The 22,151-nt window shown below is 38.3% G+C and overlaps 1 protein-coding gene across 3 annotated transcripts in view; it reads right to left on the bottom strand.

The window, feature by feature from the left end:
* The window catches only part of LOC101155640 (NACHT, LRR and PYD domains-containing protein 12-like), a 74,515-nt gene that overhangs the window by 22,412 nt on the left and 29,952 nt on the right, over positions 1 to 22,151 (bottom strand). For 2 of the 3 annotated variants that reach the window (XM_020711475.2, XM_020711476.2), the window contains exons 3-4: positions 2,469 to 2,588; positions 835 to 954 (exon numbers count right to left, since the gene is read on the bottom strand). In XM_020711475.2, coding sequence (XP_020567134.1) covers positions 835 to 954; positions 2,469 to 2,588 — 240 coding nt within the window. Of the gene's footprint in view, positions 1 to 834; positions 955 to 2,468; positions 2,589 to 3,564; positions 3,720 to 3,798; positions 3,834 to 3,930; positions 3,960 to 22,151 lie in introns of those variants that run through there. The other variant, XM_011487253.3, reaches the window with a different exon arrangement.

Raw genomic sequence — 22,151 nt, 5'->3', positions numbered from 1 at the left:
CCCCCTCCCCCCCCCCCCCCCCCCCCCCCCACAGGCTGCTGTCATATTAACATTAGCTTGGAGCTCCAGAATGGACAAGAAAAAACGACGAGAATGGCTCGAGCAGGGCGTTGCTCACGGGGCGGTCGCTCGTGCCAGGCGGTGGCACGTGCTCGGGCCCGCTAAATGCTACTTGTAGCTTTAATTTTAAATATGCCTCCTCTTCACATAACTGAATTTCACATTCACCCAAAAACCACCCACATTGCGTATTTATTAAAAACAAAAAGGTCAAAGAAGACTGGCTGTACTATTTTATCCTTTGGTTTTGGGGGATGATTTACTAACTACATTGTTTCTGTTCAATCTGCCCTGGGAGACCATAGAACGATATAGATTGTGTAGAACACTTCTCTTCTGGAATCATTTGGCCACACAAACGCCTTCATTTCTATGAGAAGATGACTAAAAGACCAAACAAACACAAAAGAGAAAAAAACTCAGAATTCTGCAGAATGTTTGTAGTTCCTCTTAAATCAGTACTCCATTTTTTTATTTACAGCTCCTGAGCTTCCTGGACAAACTGACTTAATCTTTTGTGTATGAAATGCCTTTGAACCAAAATAAAAAAAGATATATAGAATCTAAGAAACTGTACTAATTCTTGTCATTTTGACATTTTAAAGTCTAACCTCAGAGTTCACATTTGAAACCGCATCAAATTTCAGTTTTAAGGACAATTTTGTCAATGATTGATGACTTTTGTTATTAAAGTAGAGTTGTGGTTCCTAAATAAATGACAGTTCCAACTGTGACATTTCCTCACAGCAGTTTCTAGCAGAAACCATCTCTTACTTTGAGGCTGAAGGTCCAGGTTCAGTTCTGAAGTTCAGATGTTTGTCTTTGGATTTGTCACTCTTCTCAGACACACAGCTGGAGGCTGAAGCCTGGACTCTGTCAGTGCGCTGCTCATATCTGCAAACATAAACCGATCATCAGAGGTTTGTAGGAACTACAGAGTTTGAAGTTTGAAGTCTTTCTGCATCAACAGAAGTTCCTCTGAGCTTCTCTCTTCTGCCAGATCGTTGAGGTATTCTGAGAAACTGCTGACATCTTTCCCAGATCAGGTTTATGCTTGGAGGAATAAAGCTTTTATTGTGGCAATCCTGTGGAGACGTTTCTAACATTGATCAGTTTTCAGGGGATTTTGATGCTGACAAGCTAATGTTGTTGATTTGAATTGTTTTAAAGAGGTTTCTTGAATGACTTCTTGTAACCCTTGTGCTATCCTAGGCACTTTACCAATGGGAGTTGGGTCATCTAGACCCACTAGACAGTGCTCTGAACCTTCTTTCTTCAATGACTTGTGATCTTCACTGGTGTCCATGGATTACATGAAATCTTTCCACCTTTATCCACCTTTGTCATGGTAGGGAGAACACGTCAATGTAAGGGTGGGGTCATCTAAGATAGCACAAGGGTAAAGTGTTAAGTTTGCATTTATGTTGTGATATATTTGTGTTTCGATAAAATGGGAATGTTTTTTTACAGTGGTATGTAATGCAGACAAGGTTATAATATTGTTGAATTTAGTCTTAAAATGTTGCTTTAATAATCTGTTATGAAAATAGTTTTAATTTTGCTTCTATGTTGCAGCATTTTGATGTTTTATGGGCGCTTTTATTAAATTTTGGTTAAAAATAATGAATGTAATTTAACATTAAGAAGACAAGACCTGTGCACTGATGGACAAGAACATTTCAAAGCTCAAGATAATAATTCTGATCTAAACTCAGAATTCTCCAGTCTGTTTTTAGTTTCTCTTAAATCAGTACTCCTTTTTTATTCACAGCTCCTGATCTTTCTGAACAAACTAACTTTAATTTTTGTGTATAAAGTCGCTTTGAACCAAAATAAAACAAAATATAGAATCTAAGAAACATTACTAATTCTTGTCAATTTGACATTTTAAAGACTAACCTCAGAGTTTACATTTGAAACCGCATCAAATGTCATTTTTAAGTACAATTTTGTCAATAGCTGTGGTTACATGTGCAAAATATATTTGATCGGATCAAAGATCAGACTAGAATTGAACTGTGTAGACGGGCCCTGAAAACCTTTGCATGAGAGGAGCAGGTGGCCGGTCCTGTTCGCGTTCCAAAGCTTCACGTCTATACATGACCTAAACCAGCGCATATGTGACCCACGATCAGAATAAACTGTTCACATGGACCATGATCGGATCAACCCACCAATCTCTAGCCGAAGGAGATTTTGATCCAAATGAGTCTGATCGGGGCAGAGTATTCTGAACAGCGAGTTTACGTGACACGTTTTTGTTATCAACAGCCGTTTTTTCCGATTACTTTTGTCCATGTAATTATTGCTGACTTTTGTTATTAAAGTAGAGTTGTGGTTCCTAAATAAATGACTGTTCCAACTGTGACATTTCCTCACAACAGTTTACAGCAGAAACCATCTCTTACTTTGAGGCTGAAGGTCCAGGTTCAGTTCTGAAGTTTGGAGTCCATTCTCTGGACCGGTCACTCTTCTCAGACACACAGCTGGAGGCTGAAGACTGGGCTCTCTCAGTGCACTGCTGACCTCTGCAAACATAAACTGATCATCAGAGGTTTGTAGGAACTGCAGAATTTGAAGTTTGAAGTCTTTCTGCATCAACAGAAGTTCCTCTGAGCTTCTCTCTTCTGCCAGATCATTGAGGTATTCTGAGAAACTGCTGACATCTTTCCCAGATCAGGTTTATGCTTGGAGGAATAAAGCTTTTATTGTGGTAATCCTGTGGAGATATTTCTAACATTGATCAATTCTGATGCAGACAGGCTAATGTTGTTTATTTGAATTGTTTCAAAGACGTTTCTTCAATGACTTAAATTTGCATTAATGTAGTGATTTTTTTTTTGCTTCTATAAAACAGGAAAGTTGAATTTCCTCAACACAAATGCATAAACAACAGATTTAAAGATGGGAGCTTATGAAAACATACAAATGCTTGCAATTACATTTCTTATCAAAACTCTTTATGAGATTTCTTCTTTTATTTGAACTGCTGTTTCAAACCGTCTAATAGAAAAACCTCTTCCTCAACAAAATACTTGGAACACTTGTTACTCCTACTGGGAGATATGTCTAACATTCAGCTCTTTACAGTGGAATGTAATGCAAACAAGGTTATAATATAGTTGAAATTAGTTTTAAAATGTTGCTTTTATTATCTTTTATCAATATAATCTTAATTTCGCCTGTATGTTGCAGCATTTTTATGGTTTTTAGGGTGTTTTTTTGATTACATTTTTTTTTAAATCAATGTAATTTCACATTAAGAAGACAAGAGCTGAGCACTGACAGACAAGAACATTTCAAAGCTCATTGCTGGGATTTCTCTGTTTATTTGTTTACAGACGTCAACTTCAGGTTTCATGCTGCTTTAAATATGAAAACATGTTCCACAGGTTCAACTGCTCTTCCAAGTTTACGGCATCAATAAAACTCCATGAAACAGATCTTTACTGTCAGAGTTTCTTTAAAAACAAACCAGACAAAAACTCCAAAACTGTCTCTTACTTTGATTCTGAAGGTCCAGGTTCAGTTCTAAAGTCCAGATGTTTGTCTTTGTCACTCTTCATAGACACACAGCTGGGTGCTGAAGACTGTTCTTTGTCCTCGTCTTCCTCTGAACAGCTCATCTTCATCAGTCAGAGTTGAACCAGCAGCTTTGACTGTGAGTTCAAACAGGAGATTCTTTTAAAAACAAGTTGGTTCAAGAACCAGAACCAGATCAGGAAGTCCAACACTCACAGGGAGAATCCGGGCTGTGATGGATCAGTCAGCAGCTGGAAAATGGACACAAACATGTTAGTTTGAGGATCTACAGAAAGAAAACTTCATCTCTTTCAGTCTGAAAGAAGAAGAAAGATGGACTGACACTACCAGATCTGATCTTCCTGCTCTGTACGACAAATCCTACCTGTTTTTACTGTAACCTGAAACAGCTGATCGGAGCGGAGTTCCTTCCTTCCTGCTTTTACAAGAAGTCACATGACTTTGTTATGATGTGGGCGTGACTCAGGTAACCTGATCTCACCTGACATAGACTTGGAGCTGAAGCTTGAATCAACAATTCGCACAATCAATAATTAACATGGTTTCTGCTCTCTGCCATGAAGACATTTCTGCAGTTTCTTAAATTGGTTTGTGTTCTGATATGCTCCTCTTTCCTTATCTCCTCAATTTTGTTCGGTCCTCGCCACATGAGTACAAAGTTACAGAACTGTCATTTTAAAAAGCATTTTTATCTGCTGCTCTTTAACTCAGCATGAGACCCTGACCTGGTTTTACCTTTTATGTTATTTGTATTGCTTCTAGATTGTTTGTCATGTGTTTCATAATCTCAGTGTTTTTGGTTTCTTTTTATGCAGATGTACAGCCCATGTACAACAGTAATCAGCTGTTCCTAGAATGACATCTTCACAAACAGTTGGTTTTAAACAGAGCAGCAACCGTTTAATTCCTGAAATGTGTTTAAATGAATATTTTGAAGTTAAACTTCAACAGTTCCTTTGTATTATCAAAGCTTGTTTCAAAAACCATCAGGGCTATTTTCTCCCTCCAGATTTGATTTGATTAAAAACAAACTGACAGAATGAACCGAAACTTTTGGTCTTCAAATTCTTCAGTTTTTAGTTGTCTGATGGAAAATATCTGTGCTTCTTGATAACAGTATTTTTTTTCTATTTTGTGGTGGATGTTTTTATTTTTGTATCAACTACTGTCTATTGCATCTGGAGATTTAATTTTTTATTTTGAATAGAATATTAAAATTAAATTACACAAATTACTTAAACTATCGAGGGATACATGAGGTTATGAGATTTAATCTGTCCTTAAATTTAATCTGTCCTTAAAGAACATCAACGTCTTATCTGCATAAAGGCAAGGCAAGTTTATTTGTATAGCGCAATTCGTACACAAAGTAATTCAAAGTGCTTCGCAAAGCAGGAATAAGCATTAAAATCACAATACATAACAGTGCAAAGATTAAAGACATAAATAATCATGATAAAATTTACTTTAATAGAAAGGAAAGAGAATTGGAAATGAAACGGGGTGCCGATACAGAACCTTTTAGTTATATAAATGGCTAAACAGAAAAACAGAAATTTTTTAAGTCTAGATTTGAACATGAACACAGAAGAGGCCTGTCTTACGCCTTCAGGGAGGCTGTTCCAGATTTTAGCTGCAGAATATTGAAACGCTGATTCCCCTTGTTTAGTTCTGACTCTGGGAATCAACAGGAGGCCGGCCCCTGAGGTCCTCAGAGTACGAGATGGTTCATATGGCACTAACATGTCAGAGATGTACTTTGGTGCTCGGCCATGGAGAGACTTGTACACTAGCAGAGCTGCTTTGAAGTCTATTCTTTGAGGTACAGGGAGCCAGTGCAGAGACCTGAGCACAGGACTAATGTGATCATACTTCCTGGTTCTGGTCAGGACTCGAGCAGCAGCATTCTGGATGTACTGAAGCTGTTTTACAGCTCGTTTGGAGAGGCCGGTGAGCAGGCCGTTACAGTAGTCTAACCTACTGGAGACAAATGCATTAATAAGTATCTCCAGGTCTGGCTTTGACACTATGTTTTTGATTTTGGCAATGTTTATCAGATGGTAAAATGCCGCTGATGTTACTGACTTGATATGGCTGTTAAAGTTTTAGATGAGAGGCAATGAATGACCCTAAGTTTCTGACTTGGTTTCATTGGTTTTTTTTTTAATGCTTCTAGGTTGTTTGTCATGTGTTTTATAATCTTAGCATTTTTGGTTTCTTTTTATACAGATGTACAGCGCGTGTACAAAGAAGAAACTTCACTTATATAATTTACAACTGTGCAATGCAAGAAAATCCTATTTTTCTGAAATTATTACCAAAAACTCCCATAATGGTCGGGTCCTTTTTAATATAGTCGATAGGTTGACAAAAACCCCTGTGACAGTGGCACCAGAATTTTACTCCATCAAAGGCTGTAATGACTTTGCCAAATTCTTCAGGGACAAAATCAAAAACACTAGACAAACAATAGTTTCATCAACTACAAGTTCAAGATATGAACCCTATCCACTAGAAACCAGTATTAATCCAATGGCTCAGTTTCAACCCATAAACAGCAAAGAACTGCTGGACATTCTATCGCAACTGAACTCCTCCTCTTGCTGTCTGGATATTCTACCCACAAGCTTTTTCAAAAAAGTCTCAAAGACATTGGAACCAGACCTGCTCCAGACTATCAACTTGTCGTTAACATCTGGCATTTTCCCAGATCCACTAAAAACAGCTGTAATTAAATCTCTTCTAAAAAAGGACAGTCCAGACAAATCTCAAATGAACAACTATAGACCGATATCAAACCTGCTATTTTTAAGCAAGATCATTGAAAAAGCTGTTTTCCATCAGCTAAATGAATTCCTAATAAAAAATAACTGCTATGATGCCTTCCAGTCAGGCTTCAGACAGAATCACAGCACTGAAACGGCCCTGATCAAAGTGATTAATGACATACATTTGAATAAAGACAGTGGGAATATGTCAGTGCTAGTTCTACTTGATCTCAGTACTGCGTTTGATACAGTCGACCATGCAATACTACTCAGACGACTGGAAGGCTGGGTGGGTCTCACTGGGCCAGTATTAAACTGGTTCAAAACGTACTTAGAAAACAAGAAATATTTTGTGTCCATTGGCTAGTATCACTTCTGAGCCAATAGAAATCACATGTGGAGTACCCCAAGGCTCCATCCTGGGACCACTTCTATTTAACATCTACATGCTCCCACTGGCCCAAGTGATAAAGAACAACAACATTAGCTACCTTAGTTATGCAGATGATACACAGATATATATTAGACTGACACCAGGCGACCGAGGCCCTGTACAAGCTATTGGTAAATGCATTGAAGACATTAATGACTGGATGTGCCATAATTTACAACAGCTAAACCAAAAAAAAACTGAGGTTATTGTCTTTGGGGCTAAAGAATAAAGGTTGGACGTCATTATAGAGCTTCAATCCATTCAACTAAAAACTACCAACCAGGCCAAAAACTTGGGTGTATTGATAGACACAGACCTAAATTTTGATAAACACATTAAGGCAGTTACACAATCAGCCTATTATCATCTAAAAAATATCTCAAGGATTAAAGATCTGATGTCTAAGCAGGACCTGAAGAAACTAATGCATGCTTTCATCCAGGGCCGGCCCTGGTCTTCCGGGGGCCCTAAGCGAAATTTAATTTGTGGGCCCTCTAACTGATCAGCAGCACCAACAAAACGCAACTGTTGTTGTAATATAAATGAGATATATCTAGTGCAGAATGTTGGAAAGAAGTGCCTTCACTGTTGTGCGTGTGTGCACAAATGTATAACTGTCTTTTAAGTAATAATGAAACAATAAGTTTGATTTGGGTTCCATATTGGGTAGATTTGAACTTACCAGCAGCAGCATCAACGTTTTCCCTTTCAACAGAAGATGTGGTGACAGGAGTTTCTTCTGCAGCTAAAAAACAAGAATTATTATACAATAATTAATGATGAAGTTAATAAAATAACTATAGCAGATTACTACTAATAGTTTAGTGGTTCAGTTAAAATCTGTGTGCAGGTTTTTCACAATGTCATGATCTTTTTATATATTTATGAGAAATAGATTGTTGGATTATATATTTGCACAAGATCATATTTATTTATTTAATTATGAACAGTTTGGGGCTCCATACTCTTCAGCCGCTGTTTATGGAAAAAAGGGGTTATGCAGACACTGTTTTTTAAATTACTTTACATGCCACATGAAGGGATGTGGATGCTGCACCTCCTCCAATACTTTTTGATACTTTTTGAGAGCAGAAGAAAATGTTGGCTGACACGGAACTGTGCAAAACATCCTCATTATGTAAAACCAAAACTGCAAAATACAAATAAGAAAGAACTGTACCTATTTATAAATAATAAATGTGAATAATAATTTGAGTATAAATGGAAATATAAGCATTTATACACTTCTTATTCTATTATTTTGTATGTTCATAATTTTACAATGAGTACATTTTTTTTGTCATTAATAAATTAGAACCTTTATTTCCTATGTATTTGGCAGTTTTGATTCTCCATATTTCATGCAAATGCAAGATTTTAAGACACATTGTTGAAAAAGTCAGACTACCTGACTGTCTATAACAGATAAACAGGAGTTTTTTTACTGACATAAACCGGAAAATGCAGAACGCACTAAATATGTGTTAGCAAACTAATGAAACAATACGATAACGTGAGTTAAACATTTATAAGCCATCACCGTTGTCGTTATTTAATCTTCTCTTCGCCGTTTTGGAAGGTCATGTCTGACCTCATCCAGGAAACTTTGGTATCAGAATTATTTTAGAGTTTTCCATTGGAAATTACGAAACGGGGTCGTTTATGTGCAAACTTCACCTGTCTTTCTAACTTTACCGAACTTCGGATCAATTAGTATTTTAAATCGCGAATGCACAGAAATACTGGATAATGTAAAAAATATGGCCCCATCATCCTCCAAACTTACCTTGTGATTGATGCTGATGTTGTTCATCTTTTTTCAGTTCCTGATGGTTAAAGTCTATGTGGCATGAAGTGCTCTTGTTGTCGCTTTGATCAGCGTGACAAAATGTGCTCGTTTTTTTTCTTTTCTCAACTTTATTGAAACAAAATGCTCTCGTAAATGCACACTGTGCCAGGCTTAGATGCAGTGATGTTGACCAATCGTTGCTGAGAGTGGCGTAACGTCATTATTTGGGTTGCCAGATTGGTTCAGGTGTGTTGACGGGGGGATCACAAAAGTGCAGGCAACATTCTTTTGCACAACATTCACAGCTATGAAAAAGGTTGCCAGATTTGGGTCTTTTTTTAATTTTATTTTTTCGCCACTTCGGGGCCCTGGTGGTGACGGGGGCCCTACGCGGCTGCGTAATTCGCGTATAGGGAGGGCCGGCCATGCTTTCATCTTTAGTCGACTTGATTACTGTAACAGTGTGTTTACAGGACTACCAAAAAAAATCCATCAGGAAACTGCAGCTTATTCAGAACTCTGCTGCCCGGGTCCTCACAAGGACCAAGAAAGTGGACCACATTAGTCCAGTTCTGAGGTCTTTGCACTGGCTACCTGTCTGTCAGAGGATAGACTTTAAAGTTCTGTTACTGGTTTATAAAGCTTTGAATGGTTTAGCACCAAAATACATGGCTGACCTCCTGACCCAGTATGTACCAGCCAGACCTCTCCGCTCTTCTGGATCCGGTCTTTTATCAGTCCCTAGAGCCAGAACCAAGCATGGAGAAGCTGCATTCACTTTCTATGCTACACAGATCTGGAATAGACTTCCAGAAAACATCAGATCTGCTGAAACACTTAGGCCGCCTTTACACTGCATTGTGACTGCAAGTGACCCGATTCCGATCTTTTCCTCTCATGTGGCACAGATTGGATATGATCGGTGAACGTGTGTAAGCAGGACAAAAGCGCATGGATTCCGTTTTTCTCAGATCGGATACAGGCCTCTCTCATATGTGGAAATAAATCGGAAACAAATCGGATATGTGCATTTGCGTGTGCCATGTAAGCAGACAAATCGGATATTCCCCAGTAAATGCGAGTCATACCTCAGTGACGTCAACTCAGGACACCATGAACTGAGATCACATGACTTATTAAGGTGCTTTTTGTGCGCTGATTTTGCTGTCAGCGTGTTACCTTTCAGCCTCAGGCTTCAGACCGTAGTTGGAAACCGCTGTTATGTCATGTCCGTTACGCAAACGGTAACTAATGAAGCGGGACACCGTTGCTATGGAACAGCAGGCTAGAAGCCGTTTATTTCTTTGGGGGGCGTGTATGATGGGGACCATGTGTGTGTGTGAGCGCGCGCACGCGTGCTTGCGTGTGTGTGTGTGTAAGGAGAGAGCCCCCCCTCTCTCCTGTGAGCGCGGGGGTGTGAGCGCGGAGCGGGGGAGTGTCGGAGAACCGTAAATTAAAAATAAGGTGTCTCCCCTAAAAGTTTTGGAGTCTTTCTCAGCCCACTCTGGAGGCTGAGAGTTCAGAACGGAAAAGTGAACCCCGAGGAAATCTCCCGTGTGTTTCTGACCACGGTCGGAAAAGAGAAGTCATCGCGCAGGAAAGGTTCAACACTTGGATCAAACTGTTAGTACAGCACGTCTGCAAACACTTCCTCATTCAAAACTCAGAGAGAGCACATAAGACGGCCGACCAGCCCTCATTTTTACTCCCCCGTGCATCCCCTCTGGAGCGCCCAGGGCTCGCCTCCATGACAACCGCAGTCACACAAGTCCGAAAAAGGTCCGCGAAATACTGCTACGTAGTCCTCAGAATGTCTACGTTTGATAATTTCAGCATTGTATAGTGTAAATGCAAAAATCAGATACGGGTCACTTTTAAAAGATGATGTAAGCGGGTCGTCAAAAAATTCGGATATAGTCAGAATATCGGATATGAGCATCAAGACCTGCAGTGTAAAGGCGGCCTTTGTGTCTTTAAATCCGGGTTAAAAACTTACCTGTTCTCAGCTGCATTTAATTAATATGTATTCAAAAGTTTATGTCCGCACTGTTTATCTATGCTTGTTTTAAATTCAAATCTTGTTTAAAATCTTTTAATTTTATTTTAATGATCACATTTTTACTATTTATTTTTAATTGTTCTTTTAATTTTTTATGTAAAGCACTTTGAATTGTCTCTGTACAGGAAATGTGCTATATAAATAGACTTGCCTTGCCTTGCCTTACCTTACAACAGTAATCCGCTGTTTCCAGATTGACATCTTCACAAACAGTTGGTTTTAAAACAGAGAAGATACGGTTTAATTCCTGAAATGTGTTTAAATGAATATTCTGAAGTTAAACTTCAACAGTTCCCTTGTATTATCAAAGCTTATTTCAAAAATTAACAGGGCCTATTTCTGCCTCCAGATTTGATCTAATTAAAAACAACCTTGACAGAATTAACTGAAATTTTTGGCTCCATATTGTGACTTTTTTTTTTTTTTATCTAAAATTTTCAGCTGCCTAATGGTAATATCTGTGCTTCCTGATAAAAGTTGTTTTTTTCCCTTTTGTGGAGGATGTTGTTGTTTTTTGTATCAACTACTGTCTATTGCATTCAGAGAATTAATGTTTATTTTGACATGAACACTAACATTAAAATATACAAATTAAACAATTGAGGGCTACAGGAAGTTATGAGACTTAGCCTGTTTTTTGTTTTGTTTTGTTTTTTGTTTTTACAGAATACCACAGTGTCATCTGCATAAATAGATACTTCAGAAAATATGGACTACATTTTAAAGAAGCCTGAAGTGGAAATCTGGTTTGATGCTTCCTAATCAATAAAATCAACACTTTTTGAGATAAAACTTCAAATATAATGATGCTTGATTTTACTCTACAAAGTTCTTGCAGGCAAAATCTAATGCTGCCATTGTGGCCTTGTTCAAATCTTTATTAGTTAAAAATATACTGTTTAAAAAAAAACCTTCATATTTGTTTTGCATTGTTAGGTGAAAAAGGGGAAGGTTCTTGCTTGTCTGCACTACTGTACGTCAATTATTCCTCAAAAATTTCCAGATGAACTGTTACCATACATCTTATGACTCTAGCTGGCCCCTTCTAGACACTGATCTTCAATAAACACCGGGTGTAACAGGTAATCATTATCCCCCCCCAAAACTTTGCTATTTGCTTCGAAAACAGCTACAACAGATCTCTGTTGATGTTGTTCTTGTGTTGTATTAGAGATGCAGACACAGTGGATCAATGTGACAGAACAGCGTCACAGGTTGCAGGACGGTGCCTGAGCATTAGCAATCTATAGTTTGAATCAGACACAGACCTTTCATATGCACTCTAGACACACAAATCAAATTTCACATTTCATTAAAACATAATAGTCCCATTTTGCTTCATTTTCTGGGTGCACATTTAGTTTTAAATAAAATTTGACTCACCATCTAGGCTTCCCACCACAAACATTCAAACCAGATCATTATAGATAGATAGACAGACAGACAGATAGAATGCAAAGATGATTTTATTTTGTATTACATTTTTTCTCTTTAATAAGCTCTCTGTAGGTTTTTCCCTGTTTGTAACTGTCTGTCAGTTTCCTTTTGTTATCTGTGTTTGCAGGTTGCCTGTGACTCCAGGGGCCTGTTTCAGAAAGGAGGTTAAGTGTAAACTTTACCTCCACAGGGAACAGTCACTGGTTCCTTCAGTAGATCCAGACAGATAGAACAGGTGATTTTGACAGAGGCCATCATATTTTCTTTCTGCGCCACTACTCGTCTTCAATGGGAACGCCGTGGTTTCATTTCCTGTAAAACTGGGGGGTATTCCAGAAAGCATGTTTAAACTAGCCTGACTTTGAGCCTGAACTCTGGCTGAAATCCGCCTGAACTTGCTTACTCGGGGTATGTCGGTTCCAAAAGACCGGATATGAGTTGGCGTAATTACGCTCCACTTGGTAACCCGGGGTTAATGCTCGTGCACAGCAGGTACATAAAGACATTCGCAATAGATCGCCGATTTCTGGAGTCACCATGGAAACGCGTGGTGAAAAAAAAAAGAAAACGCTGTTCTTCAGAGAGACGGAGTCTGAGATTTTAATGACGGCGTATGAAGATTACACGTCCATTAAAAAAGTAACACGGCTGCATCATCAGTAAAAGAAAGAGTTTCTGCGTGTAGAAAAAGAGCAGACAAAGTAAACGCACGAGTTTCTGATCTTGTTTCCATTTTCCTTGTGACGCATATATTATATATATATAACGTATCCAATTTTGCATACTTAAGTGAATTACTTCTATTGGTAACAAAAAATTGAGTTAAATTTATTCAACCTAATTTCTTACGTCTATAAAACTCAATAATTGTTTATACAACTCAAATTTACATATTTATTTAACTAAATGTCATATTACTCCAATTCAATTAATATTTTTTCCATCTTAATTAATTATATTTCTTGAACTCTCAAATGTCTAAGTTTGAGTATGCTCATTTTTATAACAATAAAAAAGACGGGGGGGAAATGCACGGAGTGCAAAACTTTGTTAAGGAACTTAGCTTCATTGTCATTGTAGTTTCCGGCCGTAGGGGTGCTATATAAACTAATCATCCTCTCCCTCACTCTCACTCATGGTGCAGAGACGCAAGCTCAGTAGGGCAAAATAACTCAGCGAAACATGGCAAAACACAGTAAAACAGCTAAACAAATAAACACATTTGGTCAAAAACCCACACTTAAACCCAAATCCGTCCAGAAGGGCAAAGGGAGTGATATCCCACAATCCTTTGCGGTGCCGATCTAACAGCAGCACCAAAGTTACACCTACTTAATTGAATTAATTTGAATGAAAGTAAAATAACTGTCTGAAAACTACGTGTAATTTTAAACTGACTGACAAACTGGAAAAAAAAAAAGATTTATCTTAACTGAAGCAAATAATTAAGTTAGATCAAAGTAAAAAAATTATCTTTCCAACATCCATATGTGGTCTTATCACCCTCTCATGGTGGAAAAAGTATTATCTGAGCTTCTTCATCCACTAAATCATCTTCAAATGGACACACCATGCTGCTTCACCTCTATGAAAACAAACTAACCTTCAACTAAACCTGCTCCCGACCAGGTTATGTTCAGAGCATGAGTTGCTATGGCAACTTGACCTACCCTGAAACATACCTCCATTTCTGGAACCGAAAGCTGAGGTTATCAACTTCCTTAGCCTCAAACTTACCGTGAGAGCTAGCATAACCTGCTTCCTGGAATACCCCCCAGAAACTGAAGAGTCAAAGATGGAAAAACAAACTTCAGTTCAGCTTTGGAGGCTGATTTCCAGAAGCTCTGTCTGCTCCTGCTCTGTGCAGCCCAGTCATTAGACCCATCCAGTGTGTGTCAGATCAGTGGAAGGGGCGGGAACAGGAACCAAACTTTGACCTTTATGTCATCCGGGGGGGAGGGGGGTTCCGGCTGGGATGGCGGACTGAGCGGACGTCTCTCGCTAAGCTCTCGCCTTTTGCCCCGATCTGCACGGTAAATGTCAGAATTTGAAAACTGAGAGAGAACGGTTTGACTGGAGAGCAGTTGCGCGTTAACTTTATCTTCGTTTTGGGAAAAAAAAACATCTTGGTGAGTTCCCCTTTTTCTGCTTAATGGCGACGAAAAAAACAAGTCCGAAGCAAGCTCCAACTTTGCAGCCGTCGGCCATGATGAGCGAGCATGACTATTCCCAGATGGACGTCGCTTCTAGTGTGAAAAGGAAACCACCACCTACTCCCACAAAGTCCACGGGACCACCTTTGAAGGTGAAAGCGGGACAGGAGTCTAGTATTTCCAGATCTGAAGATGCGGTTTTGGCTGCAATTGAAAGGCTGACGTCCAAAATAGAAGATTTTGGAAGTCAGCTGCGTGAAAACACCGTAATGGTGGCAAACATCTCCCGGCTCGTTGAGATGAACGCGGCTGAAATAAAAGACTGTAAGGCAAAGATCGCAACGTTGGAAAGAGAAATCCCAAGGATCGTGAAAGAGAACCTAGAACTGAAGGAAAAAGTTGCCGATCTGGAAAGATATAAACGAAGATGGAACTTGAAAATTCATGGACTGAAAGAAAAGGATGAGGAGAACATCAGGGAACATGTGGTTGGAATCCTGTCCAAAATCGCACCACAGTGGGCAGACATGATGGACACGACGGTGGACACGGTTCATCGACTGGGGAGGAGGGAGGAAGGAAGACATCGCCAGGTGATCCTGCAGTTCGTCACGAGGCGCCATAGAGATGCTTTCTGGAAGATCACCAAGAACTGCCAGATCTGCAAAGACCTGGGGATCCGCTTCAAGGAGGACTTCAGCAAAGCAGACCGAGAAGCTCGAGCGGCCGTCTGGCCCAAGATGGAGCGGGCCCGAGCTGAAGGGAAGAACGTTTATTACAGGGGCCATGTGGGATACATCAACGGGACTAGAGTCACCGTGGAGTGAAATATTTACAAGGAGGTGACCTACCTATTTTGCACTAAAGAGTTCATATCGTTCTGTTTAAATTGTTTTTTACTCTAGTTATTCTAAGTTTTAACATTTGAGTCATTTTGTTTACATAATAGAGCAAATCTAAGTTAAGTATTTTATCCTTTATTTTTACATTTTACCTTTTTTTAAAGTATTTTTTCTAAGATGCGAAAGGTTTTAATTAATATGGTTATATAATTTGTTATAACAATTTCTACTGTTTTCCAGTGAAACATTTTCATGAAAATCATCATATAATGGTAAAATTCTCAGTTTCATATTTAGTAAATAGTTAGGGGCACAGCTAACCCTTAATTTAAGACACCAGCTTCTTTTATCTTAAATTTTCTCGTTTTTTTTGTTTATATCCTTCTGTGTTTTATTTTATGTCTTTAAGTTCTGTGTGGTCTTTCATTTCGCTAAATACTAGGGGTATTAGGGATTCTGTTAAAAGAAAATCACTTCTTTTATTTTGCAAAAACCAAAAAGTTCAATGTTGTTGTTTACAAGAAACTCACTCCAACGAGACTGATGAAAAGTTTTGGGCCAATCAGTGGGGAGATAAGATCCTTTTCTCTCATGGCACCAATCGGTCAGCAGGGGTCGCTATACTGCTGAATAATTTTTCTGGCAAGCTTTTAGTTACAAAAAGAGATGGTTCTGGTCACTGGTTGATTTGCGTTTTTATGAAAGATGATAAATTTATTATTCTGGGAAATGTATATGGATATAACTCTGCAGCGCAAAACAAAATCATGTTTTCAGATTTTACAAATTCTGTTAAAGAGCTAAACCAAAGATATCCTAGCAATAATCTCATCATTGGAGGTGATTTTAATATGGTGGAAAATGAATACCTTGACAGATTTCCCTCAGCATTTCAAAATCATCATTATAATCCAGTTCTTCTTCATTTATGTAGAGATTTAAATGTTTCTGATGTCTGGCGCCGTGATAATCCTGATGTTCGAGCGTTCACCTGGTTTAAACCGGACGGATCTGCTAAATCTAGGTTGGATTTTTGGTTAACAAATGAAAATCAACAGAATTTTACATCAATAGCCAATATTTCTGCTGCACCATTAACAGATCATTCTATGATTAAACTTATTATTCAACCTCGCAATAATCCTATAAACAAAGGTTACTGGAAGTTCAACTCTAGTCTATTAGAGGTTGAAGTTTATTCTCAAGCGATTATAAATGAAATCCAAAAGATAACTAAAGACAGACAGTTTACCACTCAGAGGGACAAATGGGAATTTTTTAAATTCAAAGCAAGACAGATTTCCATAACTCACAGCAAAAGATTGAGTAAAGATGGAAAACAAAAAGAAATGGAAATTATCAGAGAAATTAACTCTATTTGTTGTAAATCTCTATTGAGTGAAGGTGAGAAACAGAGACTTTCATTATTGCAAACCTCGCTGGATAACATGTACGTCTCTAAAGCCAAAGGTGCTTTTATTAGATCCAGAGCTAAATGGGTTGAAGAGGGAGAGAAAAGTTCGGCTTACTTCTGTAGACTAGAAAAAAGGCGACAAGAGAAAAATGCGGTTAACAAATTAGTAATTAATGGCAGGGAAAGTACAAATACGGAGGAAATTAAGAGAGAAATTTTCCAGTTTTACAGCAGGTTGTACTCTTCCTCTTATTCATCTCAGGATGCTGATTGCTTCTTTAATTACATCAAGGATTTGACTCCTAAAGTGGATGAAAACTTTAAACAAGTGTGTGAAGCAGAAATCACTCTGGAAGAAGCAGAAAAAGCCATGAGAAGTTTAGCTTTAGATAAATCTCCAGGATCTGATGGGCTTACTATTAACTTTTACAGACATTTCTGGGATCACTTGAAAGAGCAGTTTCTGTTGGTCATAAAGGAAATTTCTGAGTTGAACATCCTTCCAACTACCATGAAGCAGGGCGTCATCACCCTGATTCCTAAACCTGGGAAAGACGCCAGACTAATTGATAATTTGAGGCCAATATCCCTCCTTAATAGTGATTATAAAATTTTAACCAACATTTATGCATCTAGATTAAAAACAGGACTGAATCAGATCATCTCAGACACACAATCAGGATTCTTAAAAGGACGTTCAATTCACAATAATATCCGGTTAGTTCTTGATCTGATTGACTATAATCAATTAATTGAAGATGATGGCTTCATTTTATTTTTGGATTTCTTCAAAGCCTTTGACACGGTTGAACACAAATTTATGTTTCAGACTTTAGAAATATTTGGATTTGGACCTAATTTCATAAGTTTTGTTCAAACAATCTATAATGATACAAACAGTGTAGTTATTTTACCAAATGGCATTTCTCCCAGGTTTTTAATTAACAAAGGAATTAAACAAGGTTGTCCAATTTCACCGTTACTTTTTATAACAGCAACAGAAATGTTATCAATACTTATTAAAAACTCTGGTTTCAGTAAACTCAATGTTCTGGGAGAACAGTTAGCCATCACTCAGTTGGCAGACGACACGGCCATATTCATGAAGGACAGTCATCAAATCCCAGAGATCATTCAGACCGTGGATTTCTTCTCTAAAGCATCTGGTTTAAAACTAAATCTCAGCAAATGTGAATTATTACCAGTTCACCATTCTGATCAGTCAGTAATTCATAACATTCCTGTTAGGACTGTTGTGAAATATCTTGGTGTTCATATCAGCAAAGACAGCAAAACAATGGAGGAAATGAACTTATGGAAAACTTTAGAAAAATGTAAAGTCAATCTAAACATGTGGTCACAGCGAGACATTTCTATTCTGGGCAGAGTGTTTTTAACTAAATTAGAATGTTTATCCAGATTCATTTATCCAGCATATTCACTCCCAATTCCTAAATCTGCAAGGAAAGCAATAAACCAGGCCAATTTCAACTTCATCTGGAAAAACAAAACCCATTACATAAAAAAAGGAACAATAATTCAGGATTACAGTGCAGGTGGACTTAAAGCCATAGACTTTGAAAGTTTGGATGGTATGATTAAAATAAATTGGCTTAGGTCTTTTCTGCAAAATGAAAGAAATATGTGGTTTCATATTCCTTCAAACATCTTCTCTCATCTAGGGGGCATTGAGTTGCTTCTAAAATGTGACTTTGATTACAGAAAACTTCCTATTAAACTTTCTACTTATCATCAGCAGGTGTTACTGTACTGGAAACTCATATACAAACATAACTTTAGTCCACACAATACTCCCATATGGAACTGTCGGTATGTGTTATGCAGAAACAAATCTATATTTTACAAAAATTGGTTTGATAACGGCATTTGGTCATTACTACATATTATGAATGACAATGGAAACATTATCTCATTTGAAACTTTTTCCAGTAAGTTTAAATTAAATGATAGAAAACAATATAACAATGTGATCAAAGCAATCCCTCAGACTTTGATCCAAATGTCCTCCAGTTTGGTTCAAAATGTTCAAGTTCAGCTTCCCTCTCTGTTGTTTGATGGTCGACCGGTTAATTCAAAACTTCCAAACTCATTTATACGATCCTTATTTGTTAGAGAACTGTTTCCAACATCTGACAAAAATCATTCTATGTCACAGCATTACACAAGAGAGGAAATAAGCAAGTTGAGGTCTCAGTTCATTAAATATCCAATTTTCCCAAAATACAAAGAAATCCATTTTAAAATAATGAATGCAGTCTATCCGTGCAAAGAACTGTTACACATACGTTTTGGTTTTCCAGAAAATAACTGTTCTTTTTGTGATACAAATATTGAAACACTTGATCATTTGTTTTTTGAATGTATGCATGTTTACAGTTTTTGGGAGGATTTCTTTTTTTGGTGCTCTTCAAAGTTTCCCTTCCCTATTTCTATTCACTTACAAAAGCACAGTATATTATTTGGAGTAGTTTCTGGTGATAATCTATTTGATTTGACATTCAATACCTTGTTAATATCTGGTAAATTTTTCATTCACAAGTGCAGATTCTTAAAAAACAAACCGTTATTCAATACATTTTTTAAAGAAATCAGTTTATATTTTAAATCTCTGACATTGATGAAAAACAAAAATGCAATAAAACTGTGTATTTTCATTGAAGATCACAAGCTGTATCACAATCCCTAGTATTGTAAACTACAATTCTATATATTTTGTTTTAGTTATTTATTTTCTTTTCTTTTTCTTTCTCTTCTTTGTGTGTAGTTATGTGTATGTTTAAAGTTCAAATAAAAAAATAAAAAAAAAAAAAAAAGTCATCCGGGGGGGAGGGGTTTAAAAACCCCTCCCCCCCCGGATGCTGGGGGGAGGGGTTTAAAAACCTCCAGGTTGTTAACTTGTTTTCAACAAGTAAACAACCTGGAGGTTTTTATGTCCATTTATGAGTTTATGGACTCTTTTATCTCAGTTTTAGGTTTAAAAACCCTCCATTTGTTCTGAGGTTTTAACATTCTAGTCCAAAATCCTTTCCATTTAAAAACCCAGTGTGTCACTTTCCTCTTCCTGTTTTTATCTTTTCTGTTGCTACCATCTAGTGTTTGAACTGCAGCCCTGCAAATCACAGGAGACGTCCCACCTCACATTACAAGCCTTTTTATTTACAAGTTTTCTTCTTTGATTTTTGTCCCTTTTTGTATTTGAACATTTCAGAAATGTTTACGAAATAATCAAACAAAACTCAACTTTATTCAGCAAAGACAATCACACAAAAACTAAAAAACCAAACAGATCATTTTATCAGCTCCTACAGTTTTGAATGAGATGCATGTTTCGAAATCAGACACAAAATCTTTATTAAATTAAATTTTGCATAACAGTTTTTTTTCTAAGTTTAAACAAATAATTGTCAGTGCCTCAAATATTTCCAGTTTTAAATCAATGATCTAACATCTCAAAGTTGCAAATATCCCATTATTTGCAATTTCCTCGTAAACAAAAGCCGTGTATTTTTCGTGGTTAAGTGTAAACTCTGAGTGCGTTAACCCTGAAATCAGGGAAACCCTGGGTTTTCCGTTTCAGAATGGGAGGTTTGTTAAACCAGAGTAAACAGAGTAAGTCAAACCCGTTTCTGAAAGAGAGGTAACTTATACTCGGAGTCTATGTCCATGGTTACTTATGCTGTGAACCTAACCTGGTCGGGAGCAGGTTTTAACCTATAAACTCAAGGTTTCTGCCGGTCCCCTCCTCTTTTTAAAGACGAAGCGGTATTTTTCGCTTTAACCTTCATTGCCCACATTTCCGTCACACAGAGACGGTCTAAGTGACAAGAATGGCTTGTCCTTTTTTGGAGGACCCAATAGACGAGGAGGCTGCATTAATTCGTAGAGAATTACATTTACGTCGTGCGAGGATTTTGAGACCTAGACTCAATTTTTTGTCATTTCCCCATACGTTTTTGTTTGAGCGTTACCGTTTTTCATTGCAGTCAATTACATATATACAATGAAAACAACATTAGATATGTATTGCTATGTAGATGTTTCATATGTCAAATATTGTCAACAAAGCCTTCATCCATGACATGCTCAAATTTGACCTGATTGAATTATGTTTTTATACTTCATTTTTAGCTGCTGCCATGTTCTTTTAATTCCTGCAGGATTGCATCTACATGAAAATGAAATCAGGGACATTGGATTAGATTAATGTAACAATTACTTTTTGGAAACACAATTTTCCAGCACTGCTTACTTTCTTAATCCCATATAAACCTATACCACTTGATCAATACAAGGGTAGACAAAAGTTCACTTTTAAAAACACAATTGCATGTGTTAATATTAAACTGACCAAAGTTTGCAAGAGGGGAAGGTTAACAAAAAAGTCCTCTAAACATTACCGACGTAAGATGCATTTCCCCCCCGATTGGTTCTGTACACTATGCAGCATTTCATGCAATTACACCAGGAATAACACTATAAAAGTACACCTAAATATCGCCATTTTTTATTTCACTCCTTACGCTATTTAAAAAGGTATTACAGCCAATATTTTATAACAATGATTTAAATGCAAACTTACGCATTAACTTGAGCAGCTATGTTTTCCCACGCTAACTGTCTCTGTTTTGCAGATGCAGCGGTGTTGCTTTTCTTCTGGAATATGTGCTCATATTCACTGTAACACTCTGCAGCAGCACGTCAAGTTCAGCTGGCGAAAAATATGCAGACCTCTTTTTTTCACGGTTGCCATGGTGACTCGTGATATCTGCGCTCCATTGATAATGGCTTCTTATAGTCGCGGTGCGCACGCTTACCTCCGAATCAGTCCACTCAGAATTGATTGACCTAACTCCGATCAGCTGCTCTGAAACAGAAAACTCAGAGTTGTTAATATCTCGATTGACCAACTCAGAGTTCAAGTTCAACCTCAGAGTTGGTTGAACCTCCTTTCTGAAACAGGCCCCTGGACTAAGTGATTATGACGTCAAAAAATAGTTTACTTCTGGCTGAAACAAAACAGTCTTTTTAGCTGCCCATTATTCACAATACAGATGCTGCCGAGTTGGAGCCAGACATCGTCAGTAATGATTTATGCCAACCGGTCTCACCAACCACGAGTGAGCTTGTTGAAAAGCCACACCGCTACTACCTGAAAATGGGATTGGGAGAATCTGTCAAACATTGTGAATCTTCGGCGTGAGACCGCCTGCTTTTATTGAGGCAACTAATTGGTCAGCCGCGAGGTCCCCAGAGAGCAGGGAGGCATGGGGGGAAAGAGAGCGCCGCCCCAGCCCAACATGGAGAGCATCCCCCCCGCCATGCCGGGAGAGCCCAACGCAGGGCCCCACCCAAGAAGGGCGCCCACAGCCCCAGACGAGCACCCTATCACCACCCAGGAGTTCCGGGCATCCCCCAGCCCCAACCCCAGGTACGAGCCAGGACCCCCCAAGGGAGACCCGCTCGGCACTCTAGGCAGCCACCCACCCGGCCCACGGTCTGTCCAGGGAGGAGCAAGGCAGGGGCCAGCCGCCCCCGCCCAGGAGGGGAGCACCCCGGGGAAAAAGGGGGCGTTGGAAACTTGGCCCGACTAGGCTCGGCCACAGTTGGAAATTTGGCGGGGCCCAGCGCTCAG

The sequence above is a fragment of the Oryzias latipes genome, chromosome 18 (genome assembly GCF_002234675.1).
Source record: "Oryzias latipes chromosome 18, ASM223467v1".
Lineage (NCBI taxonomy): Eukaryota > Metazoa > Chordata > Actinopteri > Beloniformes > Adrianichthyidae > Oryzias > Oryzias latipes.
The sequence above is the reverse complement of the archived record's forward strand: the minus strand, read 5'-3'. Positions and strand labels throughout refer to the sequence as shown.